The sequence below is a fragment of the Hypomesus nipponensis genome, chromosome 6 (genome assembly GCF_054491055.1).
Source record: "Hypomesus nipponensis isolate SF chromosome 6, ASM5449105v1, whole genome shotgun sequence".
NCBI classification, from domain to species: domain Eukaryota; kingdom Metazoa; phylum Chordata; class Actinopteri; order Osmeriformes; family Osmeridae; genus Hypomesus; species Hypomesus nipponensis.
The window spans coordinates 5,607,501-5,631,054 of record NC_140366.1 but is presented as its reverse complement, the minus strand read 5'-3'; the positions used below and the strand labels follow the sequence as shown (position 1 = coordinate 5,631,054).

The window sequence follows — 23,554 nt, the reverse complement described above, 5'->3', positions numbered from 1 at the left end:
GGTAGCCTAAAACTGATGTGTGTTAGCAGGTGTCGATTGGAATAAAGTCGTCCTGTCATTTATGTGATTATGGTAAACTTCTGGGTTTACAAAACCTATGAATCATCCGTCTCACTGTCTCCAATCCAATGATTGATCCAACGGCGTAGCTGCCACTGTATGTGCCCGCTTCAATGAAATACTTTTGTGAACTGCCTGGCTGTCGTAGCGTATCCATGGCTCCATTGCTTAAAGCAGCTCAGTGTATTTGAACGCGTGAATATTGCAGGGAATTTGGGCAATTTATTGGGGGCCGCTACCCACACGGTTAGCTGTGTTGCTCAATCCACGAATGCACAATTCTTACAAGTTCAACCTCGTTGTGAAGGTGACTAATCAAGCTTTCTAACGATATAAAATACAATACCAATTGGTATTATTGAAGGGGAGGAATAATCGACGGAAATAACGTTTCCGAACTTTTTTTGAATTTATATTATGGGGGGGTCCTTATAGACTAGAGGGTCTCGGATCTGCCCAGTGTCCCTCATTTCGAACCCTGGATAGGCGGACATTTCTGCAAAGAACATAGATGGAGAATTGACAGCAAGTTATTTACAACAGGCACTTGTTAGAATGCATATTCATAGTATGTGCCGCCTAGGGTAGGGAGGAGTTATGGCACGTGACGTCAGCAACAGCGCCACCATTCCTGGTGAGGTAGGCTACTCGCGTCTGGCTGCTTGTATCTTTCAGTGCAGCTGCAGAACTCCAGAATCTACGGCAAATACAACTCAGGTAAATATTGTGATAATTAAAGCCACCTTTAAATAGCTGTGTTGATTTATGTTAGTTGGTTTAGACTTGTGTAGCTTTTATTATTATTATTATTGGTTCACTTCTTGGTTTCAACCAATAATTAACCGCTCAGGCTGTGTTCCCTATTGTCCGCCCAGAGCTGGCCATACAAGACATGTCAGTGTATCACATAATAATTTATGATGATTATAATAACTGATAGACACATGTTTGCCCATGGACCACAGACCACATCGGACATTCAGCTGCGTATAGCTAATTTAATTGTGATTATAAACGGTCTAAAGGGTTTACTCACATCCATACAGCCACTTCCGCATTGAAAGAAGTTTGAATCTCGAGTCTAACGCGTAGATGGTTACAATGTTATATATCTTCATTAGAATGTCAGTAGGAATGTAAATTTTAATGTCCAGAACAGCGTAACACTTTTCGTAAGAGTGATGGTTTATGTCTGGCGTAATAGCCTATACAAATGAGGCCAGCCAATAACCCGGTGCCTACTGTAACACCCCACCCCTCCCCCACAACAACAGCCTACTAATGATTGTTAGGGACAAATCATAAACCGCAGAAATAATCTGAAGATCTTATATACATTTTCTCTTATAGTTAAAATGAATGTCCAGCACGAAGTATCCCTCCTTGTCGAGGAGATCCAGCGTCTTGGCAGCAAAAGTAAGTAACACAATGTGTTTGTTCAGCTCCACTTCAATTGTAGATTAAACTAATAACACAGGAAAACGGTCTGAAGTTCATCCATGTGAATACCTGTCCAGGCTAGTTCAAATCTACGATCTGGAGTGCTTGGTGGTTGTAGCTGCTGAACAGGGCTTGGTCTGACTTTTCCATATAAGCATGGCCACTTTACATTCTTATTGAGAATCCCCAGGCATGTTCATGTCTATTTACATTGGCATGCTTTCTCTCTTTACTTTTCAGCTGCCATGGCCTGTGATAGCATGGCTATTCCACTGTGTTTCTGTGCCTGTAATGAATGGCTCAGTCTCAGAGGGTTGGTCCGGAAGGGGTTCAAAGACATGCCCCCGCAAGGTTAAGGGAACAAATGCCAAGCCATATGCTGCCAGATATGTTGTTTTGAGAGAGTAGTGTCTTCTTTTACATTACACACTGCAAAAAGGACTTGCATTTGGCAGATTCTGCAAGTCTTCTGTTATTTGAGAATGTACATTTGAGAAAACTCAAAATGCTTCCCAGCTGACACAGGAGTAGCCTAATATTGTGCAATAGTTATATCGAGGAAAGGTTCTTTTTGAACTAAAAGTAGATAGATGAATAGATAATGTATTGATCCCGGGGGAAATGTAGGCATCCAGTAGCTTATTTGACACATACAAAGCACCAATACACATAAGAATAAAAATCTTATAGTGAAATTGCAATGTAGCCACAAGAACTACTACAGAGAGCTGAAACAGTGCAATATTAATGATTTCTGTGGATAAAATAACCGGATATAAATATTTACACATAAAACACATAAAAGTGCACGTTTTGCAGAAAGATGACGTAGCCATTGCTGGGAATAGTTGAACAGCCACACGGCCTGAGGAACAAAATACTCCAGTACAACATTGCAGTGTCATCTGCATGTGGCATAACTCAGGAGTTGTACTTGTAGTCAGAAATGCACAGGAGACAGTACAGTCCCCTTTGGCATGCCAGCGCTGCTGATCACAGTCTCAAAGGACCTGTCCCTCAGCCTGGCATACTGGGGTCTGCCTGTGAGGTCGTCTGTAATCCAGGTCACCAGGTGTGAGGCCGCCCTCATATCTGTCAGCTTGCATCTCAGTAGGAGGGGCTGGATGGTGTTGAAGGCTTCCCGGTGCCTTCAACACCATCCAGCCCCTCCTACTGACCAAACTAAAGAAGGTCCATGAAGTTGTCTCGGTAATATTTTCTTGACTGTTGGACCATTTTTTTCCTGTCGCCTCACAGATGCGGATGGAAAGACGAGCGTGAAGTTCGGGGTGCTGTTCAGCGATGACAGGTGTGCCAACATCTTTGAGGCACTGGTCGGAACACTGAGGGCAGCCAAGAGGAAGAAAATTGTCACGTTTGAGGGAGAGCTACTACTCCAAGGTGTCCACGACAATGTGGATGTCATTCTTCTGCAAGAATGATCCACGGTTGTGTTTCAGTGTTTGCATGTGCTTATGTGTCGGAGTGTGTCAGTATGAACCCTGTTGGGAGGCGTTGGTATTTCAGATACCGGGGGTGACAAATGTCAGTCTGCGTTTCAAAACACTTTCAGGACTTTATGTACAGGTTCAGAATGTAACATTTTGTATACCACACACAAAACATTGGAATATGGATTTTTTCATGATGTTGAAAGTATTTTATAGAAATGAAATTCAAACGCTCCTACGGTGTTTCAAATCTGACGCCTCCTTTGTGAATCTTGTAAGATTAATGTCACCAAAACGATTCCATGCATTGTTTACATAGTTGTTTTGCTACCTCTTGTAGACTTTGTATGCCATTTCTAAGACTTAAATGACTTTTAAATAGGATAACAAAGATTTCAAGTGTTTCCATTAAGGCTTTTTGCACGTGTTCATTTTAGATAAAAAGTTTGAGTACCGGTCGCTTTATATCAGAGCAAGAATGTCTTTTTCTCAAATTTACCATTCAAACCTTTGCCTTCGGACAAAGCAGGGAGGATTAAGCCAATGGGTTTTTCTGTGCAATCTTTAGCGGTATTAAAAGACAAAGATTTGTGCCAAATAACCAATGTCGGTTTTGCTTTGGTTCTGCTCAGGGCTTAATTAACACGACCAAACTGTGTTACTAACCTGTGCTTTAAACTGTGGGGGTAGCAATGGCCTGTGTACAACCCTTTTTCCTCTGTCCAGTCCAGTTAGGTCATTTTTGCTGTCATTCCAGATAATGTAGCCATTTGTTCCCAAAGACATAAAACTTGTACTTGAATGTATTTAAGTGAAAAAATTATGTCATTGTCAGTTTTCTGGATACACTCTGTTGCGTTCTAAGCAGGGCTGGGATCAGTTCAGTTTTTTATTTTGCTATTTGGATGGAACTTTAATGTACTTGATTGTAACTGCAAATTCTGATGGTGAACTGATCACAGTTTATGGGCCAACAACGACCTTATTATACAAGGTGTTTTGCTCTCAGAGTTTGCATAGATATAAAACTTGATATGGTGAGCAATAGTAATTGGGCAAGGAAGTGCCGTGCAAGATGAACGACAAAAATAACAAAGGTTCTGCACTGTTCATAATATAACACCATGCCTGCCTGTCTGACCAGACTTGGCCAAGGTGAAGCGAAAGTTGTGTTTTAGTGGCAATAATAATGGCAAGCACAAAATAAACCAGAACCCTAACACCTTTACACTGAGTTCTGTGTCTGATTTGACAACTTTCATCCTGTAGCTCTAAGTCAATTCATTTGTGTTGCACATGAAAGTGTCACATTTTCGATACTTTTTCATGTCAAGTATCAGGTCCTCAATTTCCTAATATGTGCAACATGGTTCCCTGACAGGGATACAGGCAAAGATCTCCAGAGAATGCAGATAGTTGTTCTATGCATCTTCGATATGTCACATTAGAATAGCCCTTCCTCGGTACTAGGCCTACTGGACGTACTGTGGGTTGTGCTATAATTTGGGTTCCCCTTGCGCGCTAGACGGGAGTCCCTGGCTGGAAAGTCTAATAATAACTTAACTTTGGTCGGGGGGGCGGGGTTGTGCTTGCTACGTCATGAAGGCTGGATGAAAACAGCGCCTGACCGATCCACATTCAGAGCAGGAATCAAAACAAGAGACGGACACGCCTCTTTGGTATGTTACCTTTGCTGTCATAACTGCAGAAATCGATGGTGTTATACTATAGCTGTGAAAAACTGTAGACCTGCAATCAAGAAGACGTCAGTTGCAACATTGCATACCTCAATCAAAACAAATGGAATCCGCTGAGATGTCATTCCACAACAGCCGTTGATAGGGGATTTTATTGATACGTGGATCTCAGTAAAATGCCCAACCAGAAAAGCAACAAGGGGAAAAGGAGCAAACGCACCAACAGTAGTGGAGACGAACAAGAAAATGGAGCCAGTGCGGCCGCAACTGGAGGAGCGCCCGGGCTAGCGACAGCATTACTAGGGGCTACAGCTGCACCGATAAACGAACACATAAGTGGTGAGAGTTGTGTCAAAACATGCACGACTTAAGTTATTAATGCAATAGATTACCAGGGAGAATCTTGCTTGTGCGCACACGACATACTGCTTTCACAATGCATTGTTTTTATCTGCACACTGTTGCAGAGAACATCGTGAACGTTTTATGATGGTTTTGTGTTTTTGATCGGGTACTGTGCACATATTTTAATGGCCACTTGTGTTGACATCCAGTAATATCACAACGCACATTATCCATGTTTTTAGTCATGGCCTTGATGCAGGGTAACCTCCCCTCATGTCTGAGCTCTCAAGTTCAACTTCATTTAATACCTTAGCTGTTGATAGTAATTGTGTAGCCTGGGTTAGATAAATCGACCCCCCAAGCATGCACTTGTGCAGACACATTCTTGCATCTGAAAACCTCACGGAATCACTCTATCAACAGAATATGATACAATATGGCACCACAGCCCGTTTGGATCCCGTATATTGTACAGACATCGAATCTTAGGACGCAGATTAAATCACTCACTGACAGTTTTAGGAGGTCATTTCTTCTGGGGGTGTGCTGCACTAGGGCTGTCCTATAAGTTTTCTTTTGTGGTACTGTTGCGGTATGTCGGGCAGTAAGGCCTTATACTGTCTTACATTGTAAGGCTGTGCAGTAGGCATGGTGGCTTGTGGAAGATTGGTTGATGTACAGGAAATCAAAAGAGGAAACCCATAGACGCACACACACACGTGAACAAACACACAAACAATCACACAAACTAGGTAAAACTCTCAAATCTAGCTCTGGAAATCTTGTAATTGTAAATTATGTTGTTATGCATTTCCTCATTTGACTTCTCATGCCATTCTGGTGAAGGGAAGTTTGCCCAGAAACAACATGGTTATAACCATGTCACTGTGCCGTCCCCGGAATTATTATCACTGAAGATGATTTTTTAATGAATTGTCTATGAAAAGGAAAAATCCCATTGAAGCTGAATGCCCTGCTGACAAATTCTTATAAGATTCTAAAAGATTAAACGCTCAACCTAATGTCAGAGTGGCGAATCTTAAAAGTAATATGGATGTCCTTGCACTTCTGAAGTGCATAGAAATGAAAAGCTATTTGACCTTGGTTAGTATTGATAAAAGGAACAAACCATTAGAGAGTCCTTGGTGGTACTGTTTGTTTTTGCCTCTAGATGTTAACAATGTGGGGTGATAGGCGATGGTAATATAGCTGTACTGGCTTTTGGCAAAAATCAAGATGACACTTTATGTAATGTGAGTCCCCTGTGGATCATAGTAGATGCTCATACCATCAAGAAGCTATTTACAGATTGCCAACTTCAGCTCTTCTGAAATTGAACTGGATAGGTTAGAGTCACCTGATGGTTATTTCCCATTTGTTGGTCGTTGGATTACACAGTAGCCTATTGCGGTGACATCTGAATTTCCCTTCCAGGATAAATTACATCAAATCGAATCAAATTTAGAGATCATACAGATAAACTCACGAAATGATGTTACCATAAGCAATAATAAATACCGCTCTCCCCTCACTGTGCTTACCCCAGCCCACACTGAGATAAGCGCACGATGATGTGTGCAGTAAGTACAGTACATCTAGTGGTTTAAATGCAGATGCAGAGACAGCTTTCTTCCAACAGGGCACTACCATGTTAAATCAGGCCCTGACCTCCACAACTCCCATCGTACCAGGTCCACAGCTGCAGTACATTGAAACGTTACATCTACTTACTCCGAAGCAGCATACAAACAGTGTGGTTTGAAAGTGCAACAGAAGATCAAGGATCAAATGTCCATAGTTCTAAAAGTATTTAACAAAGTAACCACATCTCAGTTATCATGGGCACACTGACTGCGCCCATCCTAAGTGCTGCTTTAGATGCCGCTAGGCCAAGCAGAAGAGTAGTTAGCCAAGGTGAAGCTTGAAGAGGAGCAGTAGCTTCTGCGACTGTTTATGGAATTTCCCCCGGTGGGACAGTAAAGACCAGAACTGAACACCAGGGGGGTATTCAAGAAAGCTGGTTATGCGACATAACCGGGTAAGTTAACTCTCCAGCTGACACACAATGTTGCAGCAACTGACTGGCAATGCTGCTGCAACGCTGGCTGTCATGCGAGGAGTTAACTTAACTGGGTATGTCGCATAACCTGCTTTCTGGAATACCCCCCCGGTTAGGATTCAAGGAGTTTCTTTCCTGAGGTCTCCTGCGGATAGCAGAAGAAGAAAAAAATAGCTCTTCTTGATTCATTCACTCCCTTGGCCTAATGGTTTCCCCTGCCTGTAGGATGCTTCCACACTATTCTGATACTTCAGATTTGATTGACAAAAAACCCCAACTCAATTTAGTTAGTGTGATATGTCCAATAAATCCCACTGTTGTGTTTTAGACTGTTAGGTGACATTATGATAAACACGATGATATTAATGTCATCCTCAGATAATACATTTGATCTTTTTTTGATCTTTTGATCTTTGATCTTTTGATCTTGTTGTATTCCTATTGTATTTTTGTAATACCACACTAACCTCCCTTTAAAGCCAGCATAATCCGTTTAATAAAGTTACATTATTAAGACTGACTATACATGTCTCTAACCAATTGATCACCAAACCCCTTCAAACTTGTTAAACATTGCCTAGTTCATACATAACGTTAATTGTATTTCTACAACACAAAGCACAGTAGCCTATTACAATAATACATTATCAGTGGCTTTGCCTTGTCACCTAACTAGCGTAAGTGTCTTGGGCTTGAAGTGGTGGTGAAAGGTGTGAACTGGACTTGATTGTCTTAAACGTAATGCACGGGCAAATGTTTCGAAGGCATGTACTCCAGCTATCATCCATGACCCATGGCTGGTCTGACTGAGATCCACTAGGTCCTGCCTATCTATGGATGGGGTGAGGAGATTGGGAAAGGTATTCCACTTGCACTCGACCACACGGTGTTGAAAGGGATGCTGTGCTGCTGTAAATGCATATTGCTTGTGCAGCCCCCCTTACATGTATTTACGATGCACATTTGTTGCATCTAACATGATCTCCTTCACCTGTGTCATCTGTCCGAGAATGTGCGTGTGTGCTAAATGTTTCGACAGCTGCACAGAAACATTGCAGCGTGCATAACGGAGAGTTCCAGAACCATTAGTGGAACCAAAAGTGTCCTGCTCTTTTATTTTTGGAAGAAGAACAGGTTTATGGTTCCCTAGTGACCCCCCTTGGTATAGTTCTAAAGTTCTGAAGTCTGTGTCATATACCGTAAGTGTCTAATGAAGATATTTGACCTCTTGACCCCTGTAGAGGCCCCATGTGCCACCCCCCTGGTGTGCAGTTTGGGCCGGCCCATCCACCTGGACAAGGACGACTACCAGCGCGTGCTGTGCAACAGCGAGCTCTGTCCCTATGGCAACTGGATGCACCTGCAGTGCTTCTACGAGTGGGAGAGCAGCATCTTGGTCCAGTTCAACTGTATCGGCCGCGCCCGCTCCTGGAACGAGAAGCAGTGCCGACAGAACATGTGGACCAAGAAGGGCTACGACCTGGCCTTCAGGTTCTGCTCCTGCCGCTGTGGCCAGGGTCACCTGAAGAAGGACACGGATTGGTACCAGGTCAGGCGCACGCAGGACGACCGCAAAAAGAAGCCGGAGAAGAGCCTGGGCAAGGCCGGAGCAGTTGGGCTGGCCGGGGCTGTGGGGGGGCTGGAGCCGCTGGACGACCCCAAGAAGGGTAGGCTCCCTGGGGGAGCTGCAGGAGGAGGGAAGCTGGCCCAGCGGGCCTCCAGCCAGGAACTACCACACAGGCAGTCCTTGGAGCACCAGAGCTCGCTGGAGAGGGGCCTGTTCTCCAGCAGCGTTCTGGGCCCTCGGTCACCCTGCGACTCCCCGGGACAGTCCCCTCCCTCGGGCTTCTCCTTCTTCTCTCCCCCCGCTGCCTTCAGCGGCCCCCGGGGGTCCCGCCACCTTGGGGAGTTCCTGAAGACAGCCGTTCACATGGAGTCCCACCGGAAGCACTTATTGGCCAGCGGAGTCCTGGGGCGGGGTGTGATGGGAGGGGCTCACCTGGACCCAGGCGTGGTCCTCCCCTTGCCACTCCCCCTGCCCCGCCTCACCCCCGGCGGGATGGGGGGGGAGGTACAGGTGCAGTTCCTGAGGAGGCTGGACCTGACAGAGCTGCTGACTCACGTCCCCCGCCACAAGCTCAACACCTACCACGTCCGCATGGAGGACGACGCCCACACTGGCCAAGGGGAGGAGCTACGCAGGTCATACACCTGGTTGTTGCTAAATGTTTTCAGGGGTTCCAAAAATGTTCTTAGCTCAATTAAGTGGTAGAACGATAGGAAAACCCTAAAGAACCCTATTTGGTTCCTGCCAAATTATATTATATTTGGCTAAATATAAACTTGTGTGGCGAAACGTTTTAAAACCCAAGACAAGCTCATGGTTTATTCATCGATGAGATGCCTAAATGTGTTTACAGTCTTGTTGGGTAAGAGGAGCATGTCATCATGAAGAAGTAGGTCTGCTGGAATGCTAACATCCAGGGTGCGTCCCCCAGGTTCATCCTCTCAGCCCTAAGCGCCAGCCACAGGAACATGGTGAACTGTGCCCTGTGTCACCGGACGCTGCCCGTGTTCGAGCACTTCCCTCTGGTGGACGGTACGCTGTTCCTCAGCCCCTCCAGACACGACGAGATCGAGTACGACGTGCCCTGTCACCTGCAAGGTGGGTGTGACCCATGCACGCACACATGCACGCACACGCCCATACATACTGTGCATGCAGCTTTCTGGTAGGATTGTTCTCCCTTGATTTTGCATGTCCCTACGAGCCAGTTGAGATAGAGCGGGGCTGAAAAGAACTCGGTGTGATTGACTTCCTCGTCAAGCTGAGAGTGTGTGTGTGTGTGTGTGTGCGGGCGCATGTGTGCGTAGTGTGTGTGAAGGTAAATCTTCTCAGAGCACAGGTGTTACAGGTGTTGCAACCCTGAAAAAAAGTGCTTAATAACCTTCCTAACCCAAATCATGCCTCTGTAACAAAAGTACATACTTAAGTCTGCTGTACTTACAAGTGTACTTACAAGCACACTTGTAAGTTCTAGGAAGTAGTGTATAACAAGTAGTGTTGTGAAGTGGTGTATGCCCATGTTCAGCTTACCTGTCCCCTTGCTCCTGTGCAAATGACCAAACCAAACAAAAAGCAACTTACAGCATATAGGTAAAAAACTGAAATAAGTCAACACTAAACAAGAGGATGATATGATATATGATAAACTGCATATCCAAGTTCGAAACACAACTAACAAATAATAGCCGCCAGCAACGAATGACACAGCGAACCAAGTCGACTGTAACAAACAGCACAAACACAGAATCAATTAACTGATCAACAGGAAACAGGTGGGCTTTAAATTGGAAGCAGAAGCAAGAGCTGATTGGTCGGGAGATGCTGTTTATTCGCTGGAAGCTCTAAGTTGACATGTGAATGTGAGAGAGGGGAGAAACCAAAGGATCTGAATCCAGTTTCAGTTCACACGTACAAGGACTTTGCTTCGGTAGGAAAGACAACACAACCATAGGGACACAAACAAATACATTTAGACATGAACATGTGGCTTACAAGAGGCCAGAACCACTGCGGATCTCACCATCATATTGCATCATAATGTCACACTGTCAATCCCTAGAAGAAAGTGCAAAACATAAAGAATAGCGGTTGTTTCTCTTCAGTCTACACACATTCTGTATCCCTGTTGCCCTAACAAGCGCGACCAAACTAAATGCTTTCATATCGACACAAATATATAACCATGTCATCGTTATGGCACATGAGTGTAATCTTGTGTAGTGTGCATATGCAATGGTGATAGGCCTTGAAGTGGCTGCTCACCACTTCAATGTGGGGGCTTCAGTTATATGCTTTGATCCAGTGTTTGATGTACCTGGCTAATATGCATCTGAATGATAGACTTCCCATTAGCGTGCGCTCATTTCGCTGTAGTGTGTGTGTACTGCCTTTTAGTTGAGTGTGGTGTGTGTGTTTGTGTGTGTGTGTGTGGACTGCAGGGAGACTGATGCATCTCTATGCCATCTGCGTGGATTGTTTGGAGGGGGTCCATAAGATCGTGTGCATCAAGTGCAAGTCCAGGTGGGATGGGAGCTGGCACCAGCTGGGCACCATGTACACCTACGATATCCTGGCGGCGTCGCCGTGCTGTCAGGTGGGTAGCAACCTCCGGCGATCGAGTGTCCCGGTCGCTTCAGTGGGCGGAACGCCACGTTTTCACCGCCACGTGCACCTGTGTGAACGCTGTGTCACTCTTGAGAGTGGAGCGCAGGGGAGGTTCTAGAACATTCCACTGGGGGGGCCAAGCAGGGGGCCAGGTGTACTGTTAGAGGGGCCTGTTATATTAAACATTATTGTCGTCATGTAGTTTTCTTAACAGGCAAAAGACCATGTTTGTAATTATTCAGACTCTACATTTAGCAGGGCCACACAGGGTCCAAGTCCTGCCCCCCCACCCCCCCAGAACCACCCTGCATTGTAGTACAGCACATTAGCCTATCGGTGCGGCTCCAAAATGATGAGCACACCCACTATACACGGACCACTACGCTGGAATGAGAATGTGGCGTAAGTTCACCTTGACACACAAACACACACCACACCATGCACACACACACACACACAAACGCACACAGACGCACGAACACATCAATGCATACACCAATAACGACAGAGAAATGAATTGGCGGGTGGGGGGCGGTGGGGTGATGGGATTTGTTATCAGTATTAACCAGCCAGCCACCCAAAACCTCTGACAGAACACTGTCGTAAACGGTCCCAGGGGACGGGCTGGGAATGCCAACCCATAGGAGGCTAACCCTCTCCTCTGCTCTCTCTCTCTCCCACCCCCTCCCCCCTGTCTCCCCAGGCCCGACTGAACTGTAAGCACTGTGGGAAACCAGTGGTGGATGTCCGCATAGGGATGCAGTATTTCTCTGAGTACAGCAACGTTCAGCAGTGCCCCCACTGCGGAAACCTGGACTACCACTTTGTCAAGCCATTCTCCTCCTTCAAAGTCCTGGAGGCCTATTGACACATGTTGTGTATGCATGTTAGTGACATTAGTTTGTTCCTCTTAGTTTTTTTTAAATATATATAAATATCTAAGAGAGTTATTTTCCGGGCCTTACAAACACTACGAGCTATAGTCTTCAGCATTTTCTTTTTGTATGTTTTAGAAAAGAGTATGGTTCCGCTCTCTACCATTTCTGACAAGGTCACTGGTAGATCTGAACACAAGCACTTAAGAATACAAGCTACACATCATACTGTGACAAGTGAATGTATCTGTATGCCAAATTTGCTTTTTTTACTCAAAGAATGAAAATAATCTCTCAATAAAGGAGAGAAAGTTACCTGTGTTGTCTTTGATCAATGTGTTTTAGCATAAAATAATCTTTAGATAGTAATATGGTCAAGGCAAAGATGGTGAGTAGGTAGGAGAATGCAGAATATCACAGGCGCCATCTAAAGGCCTCAATTTGTAACTGACAGCTAAATTATGGGATAGCTGACTCACTGCGGGACACAAGACTGTCTCCTCAGCACCAGTGATTGTTTTTTGCCAGAGTTGCCATGGAAACACCTGTTCCGTGGATCCCAAACTCAGTCAGTGTGAATCAGGTGGGTCAGATTGTAAAAGGTGTCTGAGAGTGTGTGTGAGTCTGTGCGTGTGTGTGTGTGCATGCAGGTGTGTGTATTCCGACAAACTCCAGTCCAGGTGTGTCTTTACAAAGACCTTTATTCCAGTTACATCATTGTGGATTCAAAACACAACATTCTGTGGCTGTTTCCATTGACCTACAACAGTCTGGAAGGTCTTTGTACAGTATCTGAAAAGTATAGTACATTTCTGTGTCTTTCGCCATCTGATATACCTCACTCCAAGGTGAGAACTCTGCAGGTGCACCAGTCTAGACAAACAAAGCTGCTCATACAGCACATCCTAACCGTCACACGCTCAAAACCCCTCACTTCTCAGCTCGCTTTCTTAGAGTTCTTCTTCTTGGGTGTCTTAGAGGGGCCTCCTCTGGTTGGCTGTGCCCTGGAGGGGGCGGGCTTGGCTGTGTTTCTTTTTGAGGTAGCTGCTCCAGGCATTGGCTCTGGTGCTGGATTCGGTTTGTGGATCTTTCTCACCTCTTCTACTGGTACCTTAGCTGCTACCGAGGCCTGCTCGCCTGGTTCTGCTGCAGATGGGATGGGTTCAGTTCCCTTCCTGGCATCTTCCTTCTCTGGAAGCGGTGCTGAGGATAGTGTGACAGCTACCTGTGCAGGTTCTGGTTCTGCTTCTGGCACTGATTCTGGAGACAGCTGGATCTCCTCTGCCGGAACTGGTGCTGGTACGGAGGATTCAGCAGGAACGACTTGTACATCCGGGACCACCTGTGGTTCTGGAGACTCCTGGACCTTGTCAGCTTGAACGGGCGCTGATACGGAGGATTCGGAAGGAACAACCTGGACTTCCGGGGCTGGAGCTGGTTCTGAACACGTCTGGACCTCTTCATCGTCGACTGGTTCTTGTTTGGGCTCAGAGACCGGACGGGGCAGGGCTGGAACCGAGACATGGGCCCCGGTCTGGGCAGGTTCAGCGACCAGCTCCCCTTCCTCCTCACTGTCTGAGTCGTCATCATCCTCCCCTGCAGTAGAGGGCGCCAACAGGGAGGCAGCGAAGGCCTGCAGCCTGGCCTGCTCTGCCGACAGCCTGGACATCTCTTCTGTCAGTACGTCATCCTCCGGTAGCTCCAGGTCTGGGATCAGCAACTGAGGCGCCGCAGGGACCTCTGGGTCAGTCTGTGTGAACAGAACCCACTGGGTGTTGGTCGGGATGTTATGATTCTCTCTATTTTACGTGACGGTCTGCTTTTCTCTGTTTAGCAGACGCTTTGATCCAAAGCAACATGCAAATAGTGCGTGGCGTGTAGTAATCTGCCTGTCTTATCTATAGTCCATCCATTCATCAGGTAACCAATGAACCGATGAATCACCTGGGTGGGTGTGGCTTCCTCAGCGGAGGCGTGGCGTATGTCTTTGATCCTCGTGTAGAGGCACTGTCTCTCCTCCTGCAGCGCACGGCACAGCTTCTCCAACTTGTCGATCCTCAGACAGAACAACTCAAACTCCTTCTCCTTCTCTGCCCTCTGACAGGAGTGCGATGGAGGATTACAGTGGAGGAAAAGAGAGAGAGAGACAGTGAGAGAGAGAGAGAGAGAGAGAGAGAGAGAGAGAGAGAGAGAGAGAGAGAGAGAGAGAGAGAGAGATGAATGGCCGGTATCTAAATTTGTGGCGTATTTAAATGTGTATGTGTGCTCCTGCCCTTACCTCATCGATCATCTCGACAAGGGCCTTGTTGCAGCTCTCAAACCTCGTTTTCCAGATATTTGACTCTTTGTCAAGCTTCTTCATCTTCTTAGTCATCTGGATGATATGCATTTGTTGTTTGGTTAAGTAGGAAGGATGGAAAAATGACAGTCAGACATATAAGATTTTTTTTTGTTCGTTTTTGAAAACTTTTGAAAAAACATTTATGGCCTGCAAATATTTAGCTGTAAAAACGGGTTTATTGGTTTATTTTGAGGGCCCACATACCTTCTCCATCTCCTGCTTGAAGCTGGCATACACATCGTTGCTCTTGGACAGTGTGGTCTGGAACTCATCAAACTTCTGGGAATACAGCACCAGCTGGAGAGGGACAGACACACAAGTGCGTTCTGTATAGTATACTGTCTCATACAATTCACATGTTCAAATAACATCACATGGCTACTCATCAGCAGTCAAAACATCCATTTTCATAATTAGCAGTTAATTCCCAGACCAGCGATCAAGTACTATATAGAATGACAATATTGACTAATGATTTAATTATTTGTCTGATTGAATGGAACCAATAGAAACAACGATGTTCCATGTTTGACAAAATTGAACCATTTATATGTGCTCATCCCATGCATCACAGTGTACATAGACATGGCTATGACTGGCAATCTCACATCATAAAATCAAAATCTCACAATATAAAATCTAAAGCATAAAGCTTTTGATTTGACAACATTTCAGCTAACACAGCCACAGGATAATATCCGTGTCAAAAAGTGCAGAATGAGTCTTCGCTATGTGATTGCACGGGGAAATGAGGACTGTTTCCTATGACTGTATCGGAAATGTGGAGTCTTGGCCCAATGGTATGATATATCATCATTGATCCCTGGTTGCAATAATATAATTAATGTTGTTTTTGTAACTCTGTCATTGTATTTAGTTGGAGGGCTGGCTAATGTTCCTGTTGGGGAAACACAGAGTGTTAAACAAGGGCCGGGCTTCTAAGCCGTTCATTATGCCCACACGGAACTGTCAGCGGTAATTTATGTGTCCAGCTGAAAGCCATTTATCTTTGTATGATTTAGCATTTAGCAAAGTGTGGTTCCTCAGCCCAGCTCAATTCACTGTATAATCAATCTCACCCATGATTGTGTCACATTTAATATCCATAGAAATAACAGTCTCTTTCATCAGAGCACAGAGCCAGAGAGAAAAAGAGAGAGCAGAAAAGAGAGAAAGAGGGAGATTGGGGAGCATGAAGGGAAAGAGAGAGATAAGACAATTTTCCCTCAACAAAGTCATCTTCATTACTGGAGGTGTTTACGGCCTCTAAGGCCCTGACCTGTAAGAGACATCCCCAGGAGGTCAGAGGTCAGAGAGCCTTGGAGAGGGGCAGGGGTGGGCATCAGAATAATCAGATATTCACCTGCGCCTGCATGATTGTCTCCTGCTCTCTCAGTAGCTTAGCCTGTATCTTCCACTCTGCGGCCTGTATCAGTAACTGGTTAGAGACAGAACACGCACAGAGGGAGAGGGAAGGGAGAAACCTTTACCTTTTTCTTCATCTGCAACTCCTGCTCCTTCATTGTGTAGCATTTCTTTGTTTTGTCAATTGCCTCCCTAAGCAACTAGCAAATGAGACAGTTAGGGGTTACTATGGGTGCAACCCGTCATACACCATGTTGTCATGACAGCAACACCAACACACCGGTCGATACGGAAACAGACGGAACGGCAAAGATCACTGGATCTACAGGTCATCATGTCATGTTTCAGTGATAAATCTAGCAGCGTACTTACATTGCATTGAGTGTGTCAATGAACGAATGAAATGTTTGTGCCTGTGTGTTCCTGCTGGATTGCGCCTGTCTTTGCGCTTGTGTGTGTGTGTGTGTCAATGCAGACCTGTCTGTGTGTGAGTGCATGTGTGCGTGTCGGTCTGTGGGAGCAGGAATGCGCATGTGTGTGTGTGTGTGTGTCTATGCGGGCCTGTCTGTGTGCGTGTGCCTGTGTATTCAGGCTTGTGTGTGTGTGTGTGTGTGTGCCTGTGTATTCAGGCTTGTGTGTGTGTGTGTGTGTGTGTGTGTGTGTGTGTGTGTGTGTGTGTGTGTGGGAGCTCACGTATTCCTTCTCCCTCCTGTGTTTCTCCTCTGCCTCCTGCAGCTGAGCCTTGGCCTGCTCCAACTTGGCATCAGACAGCTTCTGCTGCAGGTCACGGTGCTTGAAGATCTTTTCCAGACTCTGTCAAACACACACACACACACACACACACACACTGATAGATATTGGTGCATTGAGATAGTGTTCTGATGTGAGATCTGAGGTTTCAGGTGGAGAATGTAGATCGAAATTCACATGTAAGCATCCACCAGAGGATGGCAGTAGATACTAAAGGCTACAACACTGGCAGGGAGTTCTTCGCGTGTGTGTATGGGTGTGTGTGTCTGTGTGTGTCTGTGCGTATGTGTTATGACCGAACCTGATTTGTATGCGTCACTTACAGTTCGTCATGTTCTCTCCTGTATTCTCCTGTGACTGGACTTGACAAGCTCCAGAATGATTCAGACTCTTTTTGAGTCTGTCTACCTTTCTTGCTCTCTCCCTATCCCCCCCCCTCTCTCTCTCTCTCTGTCTCTCTGTCTCTCTCTCTCTCTCTCTCTCTCTCTCTCACTCTCTCTCTTTCTTTTTTGCATGTTGTTATTGTTATGACAGACGAACTCGAGAACATCCCTGCTGGGTCATCTCCATCTGCTGACGTGAGCAGGGACATTAGTAAAGGTCCACTTCGCTCCTTGAGACTTCTCATACTGCCTCGCTGAACACAAATACCCACCCGGTGGGACCGAAAAACAAATGTTTCATCATCACTGGCTGTGTGCGTGCGTGTGCATGTGTGAGGGTGTGTATGTCTTTGTGTGGACACGCATGACCTGTGTGCATGTGTGTATGCGTGTTTATGGGTTCCCACTCATGGCCTGTGTGTGTGTGAGCATGTGTATGCGTGTGCCTTTGTTTTTGCGCGTGCACACATGACCTGTGTGTGTGTGTGTGTGTATGTGTGTGTGTGGGATGTGTCTGCTGTTTCTGTGTGCGCGCACACATGGCCTGTGGATGTGTGTGTACCTCCTCTCTCTGCTCGTACTGGTTGAGGATGCTCTTGAGCTTGTCGGCCAGGTTGGCGTTCTCCTGGCAGAGCTTGGTGTTGCGGCCGCTGTGCTGCTCGATCTGGGCCTGGATGTCGGTGAGTGTGCTCTGGAAGTGGGTGGTGATCTCCCTTCTTTTCTCCTCGTCGTCCCGACAGCGCTGCAGAGTCTCCTCCTGAGAGAGAGAGAGAGAGAGAGAGAGAGAGAGAGAGAGAGAGGGAAGAAGGAGAGAGAGAAGGGAAGAGAGAGAGGGGGAGAGGGAGAGGGAGAGGGAGAGGGAGAGGGAGAGGGAGAGGGAGAAGGAGAAGGAGAAGGAGAAGGAGAGGGAGAGGGAGAGGGAGAGGGAGAAGGAGAAGGAGAAGGAGAAGGAGAAGGAGAAGGAGAAGGAGAAGGAGAAGGAGAAGGAGAAGGAGAGGGAGAGGGAGAGGGAGAAAGAGAAGGAGAAGGAGAGGGAGAGGGAGAGGGAGAGGGAGAGGGAGAGGGAGAAGGAGAAGGAGAAGGAGAAGGAGAGGGAGAGGGAGAAGGAGAAGGAGAAGGAGAAGGAGAAGGAGAAGGAGAAGGAGAGGGAGAGGGAGAGGGAGAGGGAGAGGGAGAAGGAGAAGGAGAAGGAGAAGGAGAAGGAGAAGGAGAGGGAGAGGGAGAGGGAGAAAGAGAAGGAGAAGGAGAGGGAGAGGGAGAGGGAGAGGGAGAGGGAGAGGGAGAGGGAGAGGGAGAGGGAGAGGGAGAGGGAGAGGGAGAGGGAGAGGGAGAGGGAGAGGGAGAGGGAGAGGGATACATGTTTAAGGGTCAAAGAGTGATTACTGTGATACAGATGTTTGGAAAGAAACAGTCAAATATGAAACTCAAGCTAAACCTAAGAATACCAACTCCCTGAGTGGAGCATAAGATAGATGACCAGTCCTGGGTAACAAACTCATTTACAAACTACGAAACGAACTACCAAATCACCAAAGCAAACCGACAGCCCCGTTTGTCAGATATAGATTAAAGAGCAACATTTACTGAAAACCCCCATTGAAAAAGTTGTTGGGCTCGGACTAAGCTTAAACCACATCTGGGACACTGGGCCTAAATGACTGAGCGAGCGACCTTCAGAGTCTTGTTGTGTCTCTGCAGCTCTCGGCAGAGCCCCTCCAGTTTGCTGCGGGCCAGGAGGGCTCGGCTGTGCTCGGATTGGAGCTGTTCTCTGTCCTTCAACATGTGGGTGTTCTTTTGCTGGAGCACGCGTTGCTGCCTCTGCTCTGCCCGATGCTCTTCCACCTGGACACGCACACACACACACACACAAACACAGATAGGATGCATATACATGACATGCGGTGGCTGGCCTCAACACAAACCAGAGCACTGTTGGCTAACAAACGCATGGGTGACTAGACGAGGAGAGAGAGAGAGAGAGAGAGAGAGAGAGAGAGAGAGAGAGAGAGAGAGAGAGAGAGAGAGAGAGACAGACACGTCCTAAGAGGATTTGGTGTGGCTGACTGGTTGGCTGGCTGCTTGGCTGACTGTGGTTGGCTGACTTTACAAGTACAGAAGGCTGGATATTAATCCGCCGAGACCGTTCTATAACTTGCGATTCCTGTCATCCCACTCTCTTTCATTCTCTTGACACGGAGAAGTGGCTGGAGATAAAATGTCAAACAACTGTTTTTTTCCAACCATTGTGCTTCAAGATGATAAATGTCTTGAGAGAAGCAGCCGTGTACCCCTGTGTGAACCTGTTCCTGATGTGTTATCTCCTACAGCAGGGCTGGGGTGTGTGTTTCTACAGAGTCTATCTGTCTGTGGTTAACAGCCCTGTCTTCTGATCTGTTGCCGGTGCCAGAGGCAGAGGCAGGCAGGATATGTAGGTCATCGTCAAGGTGGTGACTACCGAGCTGCTTTCAATATCTCACCATGCGCTCTCTTTCTGTCCATCAGTCTGCCTGCCTGTCTGCCTGACAGTCTCTCTCTCTCTCTCTCTCTCTCTCTCTCTCTCTCTCTCTCTCTCTCTCTCTCTCTCTCTCTCTCTTTGTATCTCTCTCTCTCTCTCTCTCTCTCTCTCTCTTTGTATCTCTCTCTCTCTCTCTCTCTTTGTATCTCTCTCTCTCTCTCTCTGTCTCTCTCTCTCTCTCTCTCTCTCTCTGTATCTCTCTGTCTCTGTCTCTCTCTCTCTCTCTTCCTCTCAATATTTAAATTCAACTCAGCTGGCTTTCTTGACATGAATATTTAGGAGAAACGTTTTTGCCCGAGCTTTCCACAGCAGTGGAAGTTAGTTTAAAGACCAGGCTGAAGACCCACCTATTCTCTCTAGCCTTTCCATGATTGCTCTGGGGCTTATGTTTGTTTATATTTGTATGGTTTTACGTATAGCACTTTCTTTTAAACTGATTATTTTATTTTGTCTACTATTTTTAATAATTCCTATTTTAGCTTTTGAACTCTATTCAATTGTGTACGTGTGTATTCTTAAGTGTATGTGTAAGGTCAAACGCATTGTGAAGCACTTTGGCCAGCCGTGTGGCTGTTTTTAAATGTGCTATATAAATAAAATTAAACTTGAACAGTGGAAAAGTCCAAGATCAAGCCATAACAATTAATGTAATTATGTAATAGAATAGAGATAACATTGCTTGTATGAGTGTTTTGGTCTGTGTGTGCAATTGTAAATAAAACTATAGTAAATGTTGACACATCAATCCAGGCAATAATATTCAACAATGTCTCTCAGGCTGGGGCAAAAAGACTTACTTGGTGTTAAGGCTTTCATCCTAGAAATATTCTTTGTAATAATAATCTTAAGGCTCTGAAAAAAATTCTCAAGATCACATCCTCATCTACTCCTTCCCTCTCTCCCTCCATCCAGCCCAGTCTCACTCCCTTCCGCGCTCCCTCCATTTCTCTCTTTGTTGATTTATTTGTGTGTTCTTGGCGCTGTTTTCGGGGGGTCTGGTCCAGGGTTTGAGAGACTCACCAGCTCAGCATACTGCTTGAGAACAGCCTCCAGTTTCTCCTCCGGTTTCCGGAGCTTGTTGAGGCTCTGCATGAGAAGCGAGGCTTCCTTCCCTGAAAACAGAGGGATGAAAGGATGAGCGGGGAATGAAGGGATGAAGAGAGGGATGTTCTGTGTTGACCCCATCACCCCTCCCCCCACCCACCCACCCCTCCCCCCACCAGTATACTAGTGATTGGTTTCTGGCACCCACAGCTGGGGAGAGTGGATGAGACTGTGGCTGAAAACGGACTAAATGTCCGGGTTTTATATAGCATACACGCTGAATACTGCACCTCATGTTGTAAGACAAGACTTGTTTTATATATATAAATATATATACACATAAACCTATCTTTCCAGCTTCATTTATGTATATATATATATATATATATATATATATATATATATATATATATATATAATATATATATATATATACATATATAATATATATATATATATATATATATATATATATATATATGTGAAGCTGGAAAGATAGGTTTATGTTTCCGGATTCTACAGGGCTCAAATATAGACTACAGGGATGGAATATAGAACACAGGTCGCAAATGTAGACACATGGCTGTATTATAGACTACATAGCTCTAACATAGACTGCATCTATGCGTCTCTAATTCAGACTTAAGGGCTCCATTACTGGACTCGTAACATAAACTACATGGCTCAATTTAAGACTGCATGGGCCTAATACAAACTAATTTTAAGACTTCATGGGTATAATATGGACTACATGGCTTGAATATAGACAATAGGACTGTAATGTAGTCTACAGGGTTCTAAAATTGACTACAGGGATCACATATATACTTTACAATGTTCCTCAATGATGTAGAAGCCCAATCCATAACATGGTTTGTAAAAGTATTATAAAGCTTCAATCAAACCAAGGCCTAACCTCAACTCTTACCTACCCAGTCCCTTCAACAACTTCTTCTCGGCCTTCGGATCCTTGCTGGCACCCGTCTCCTTGGTGACATTGTCAAGGTCCTCCTCCATTTTGTCTTCCTCGGGCTCCACCATGACAATCTTAAAAATCAAATCCAAACATCTTCACCTTGCACTCCGAATCCTCGCACTCTTTCTGGTCGATACGTGAAATATCATCAAACAAGTTTCATTCAAAAACGACAGGAAGATGCGAGACCCTCCGAGCACTCATGGATTGGGAGGTGCCGGTGCTGCCAGGCTCCTCGAGCTGAGCCAGCCTTACCTGTTTGTCCATCAGGCTGTCGGCAGAACCGTAGGTGTTGATGATGTCCTCAAGCTGCCGACTGAACTCCTCCATGGGGTCTGAGGAAGGGCTCTGGGGGTCTGGCTGGACCTGGGTCTTGGGGGAAACTGCCAGGGCCAGGGTCTCTGTTGGACCGGGCTGGACTGCCTGTACCTTGGCCTCCATCACTCGAGTTTGGCTACGAGAGAGAACGGCCAGCTGGTTTCGTTTTGACCGCTCACACCGACAAGCTGGTTGGTTGGACAACCAACAGCTACAATCTGGTTGGTTAAGCAACATACTGCAACAAGCTGGCTGGTTTAAAAAGTCTATAATAACCTGGGAACAAAATACGAAGCTACAAACTTTGACTAGAATGACTGAGCTGCACAATGAGAGAGGGTTGTATGGTTTGTTGTAGGAGATTTACAGATAAGGTGGGTGGCCTCTACAGTCTACTTGTAGTCTACTACTAATTTGGCACAATGGTACCGAATGAACACAGATGGTATTTCACAGAACAGCAAAGTTCCTCCCAGGGATCCTCTACCAGATTGTAATACATTAGCCTAAGGGATGGTCCCTGTAAACGATGCATGTTTTGCAATGATATTGCTTCAAATGCCGAGGTCTGACATTTGTAAAATTGTAAACAGCGGAAACCAGTGGCTCAACCCTGTGTATTTAGCACAACTCTCCATGGAGGTGCCCAGGAGGAGGGCGGGGGCGGGGAGGGGGGGGGGGGGAGGTGGGGGGAGTTGAGGAAAAGGTAAAGTAGTCCAGGACCCAGCTGGCATTCAACAGAACTCCGGAGGACAATGTGAGAGAGAGAGGGAGAGAGGGAGAGAGAGAGAGAGAGAGAGAGAGAGAGAGAGAGAGAGAGAGAGAGAGAGAGAGAGAGAGAGAGAGAGAGAGAGAGAGAGAGAGAGAGAGAGAGAGAGAGAGAAAGAGAGAAAGAGAGAAAGAGAGAGGAGAGAGGAGAGAGGAGAGAGGAGAGAGGAGAGAGGAGAGAGAGAGAGAGAGAGAGAGAGAGAGAGAGAGAGAGAGAGAGAGAGAGAGAGACACACAAGGAGAGACAGAGAGGGGGGGAGGGGGTTAAATATGGCCTGCCACCATCAGGCCCCCCACCCACTCCCAGAAGCTTCTGGCACGGCGGCTGATTTCATGTGGAATGAACCCAAAGCATCCAGAGGCTGTCTATCCCAGTGGCTCGGCTCTGTTGCGACATGATTACCACTCCTGCGGCTGCTGCCGACGCTGCCCCTGCTTATCAGGATCAAATTAGCCCGCTGCTCACCCTCCTCTCGCTCGCTTGCACCCCACCCTCCCGCCTCTCCCCAACGCAACCCCCTAACAAGCCCTCACACCCGGTCTCCCCTCATCTCGCTCTCTCTCTCTCTCTCTCTCTCTCTTTCCTCCCTCTCTTTCACTCGATACCTCTCACTCCACTCTACCCTCTCCCCCCCCACACAGCACCTGTTCCTCAACCCCCTCACTATTTTGGGAGCCTCTAAATATGGTCAAGCTATTTCTCCTCCTAGACACGTCTCTGCTGATGTCAACCATGGCCCTTCTACGTAGAATGAAGCAATGGGAGGCAGGGGAAAGAAAAACTTGTTGTTCCTTGCTACCTAACGACCTGTATTAGGCATATACTGGCAAACCCCTGCCTGGTCACATGGCTTGTTTGACATTTAAAGCTTGACATAATTCCTCGCCATTGCTACTGTTACATATTGACAAACATACACACATAAAAACACACAAGAGATGTTTATCGGGTTTGTAAAATCCGTCAAATGAAACGAGACAAGTTCTCTTCTTGCT

At 46.2% G+C, this 23,554-nt stretch overlaps 3 protein-coding genes across 7 annotated transcripts in view; 2 read left to right on the top strand and 1 right to left on the bottom strand.

Moving 5' to 3' along the window:
• Positions 1-568: 568 nt before the first annotated feature.
• Positions 569-4,179, top strand: abracl (ABRA C-terminal like). The gene is made up of 3 exons (XM_084699704.1): positions 569-777; positions 1,411-1,476; positions 2,758-4,179. Exons 2-3 carry the CDS (start codon positions 1,416-1,418, stop codon positions 2,940-2,942), a joined length of 246 nt encoding a protein of 81 aa, XP_084555830.1. The 5' UTR covers positions 569-777; positions 1,411-1,415; the 3' UTR covers positions 2,943-4,179.
• A 414-nt stretch (positions 4,180-4,593) lies between these two features.
• On the top strand, positions 4,594-12,389 carry heca (HECA ribonucleoprotein granule regulator). The gene is made up of 5 exons (XM_084699238.1): positions 4,594-4,987; positions 8,294-9,254; positions 9,551-9,717; positions 11,058-11,212; positions 11,927-12,389. Exons 1-5 carry the CDS (start codon positions 4,825-4,827, stop codon positions 12,089-12,091), a joined length of 1,611 nt encoding a protein of 536 aa, XP_084555364.1. The 5' UTR covers positions 4,594-4,824; the 3' UTR covers positions 12,092-12,389.
• A 392-nt stretch (positions 12,390-12,781) lies between these two features.
• Positions 12,782-23,554, bottom strand: part of txlnba (taxilin beta a) — an 11,162-nt gene continuing 389 nt past the window's right edge. Inside the window, exons 2-12 of one of the 5 annotated variants that reach the window (XM_084699264.1) lie at positions 21,728-21,926; positions 21,429-21,543; positions 20,473-20,564; positions 18,609-18,779; positions 17,500-17,694; positions 16,498-16,617; positions 15,930-16,004; positions 14,644-14,736; positions 14,377-14,472; positions 14,043-14,195; positions 12,782-13,848 (exon numbers count right to left, since the gene is read on the bottom strand). In XM_084699264.1, coding sequence (XP_084555390.1) covers positions 13,036-13,848; positions 14,043-14,195; positions 14,377-14,472; positions 14,644-14,736; positions 15,930-16,004; positions 16,498-16,617; positions 17,500-17,694; positions 18,609-18,779; positions 20,473-20,564; positions 21,429-21,543; positions 21,728-21,913 — 2,109 coding nt within the window. In that variant the 5' untranslated portion in view covers positions 21,914-21,926 and the 3' untranslated portion in view covers positions 12,782-13,035. Of the gene's footprint in view, positions 13,849-14,042; positions 14,196-14,376; positions 14,473-14,643; positions 14,737-15,802; positions 15,878-15,929; positions 16,005-16,497; positions 16,618-17,499; positions 17,695-18,608; positions 18,780-20,472; positions 20,565-21,424; positions 21,544-21,727; positions 22,404-23,554 lie in introns of those variants that run through there. The other 4 variants (XM_084699265.1, XM_084699263.1, XM_084699262.1 and 1 more) reach the window with 4 other exon arrangements.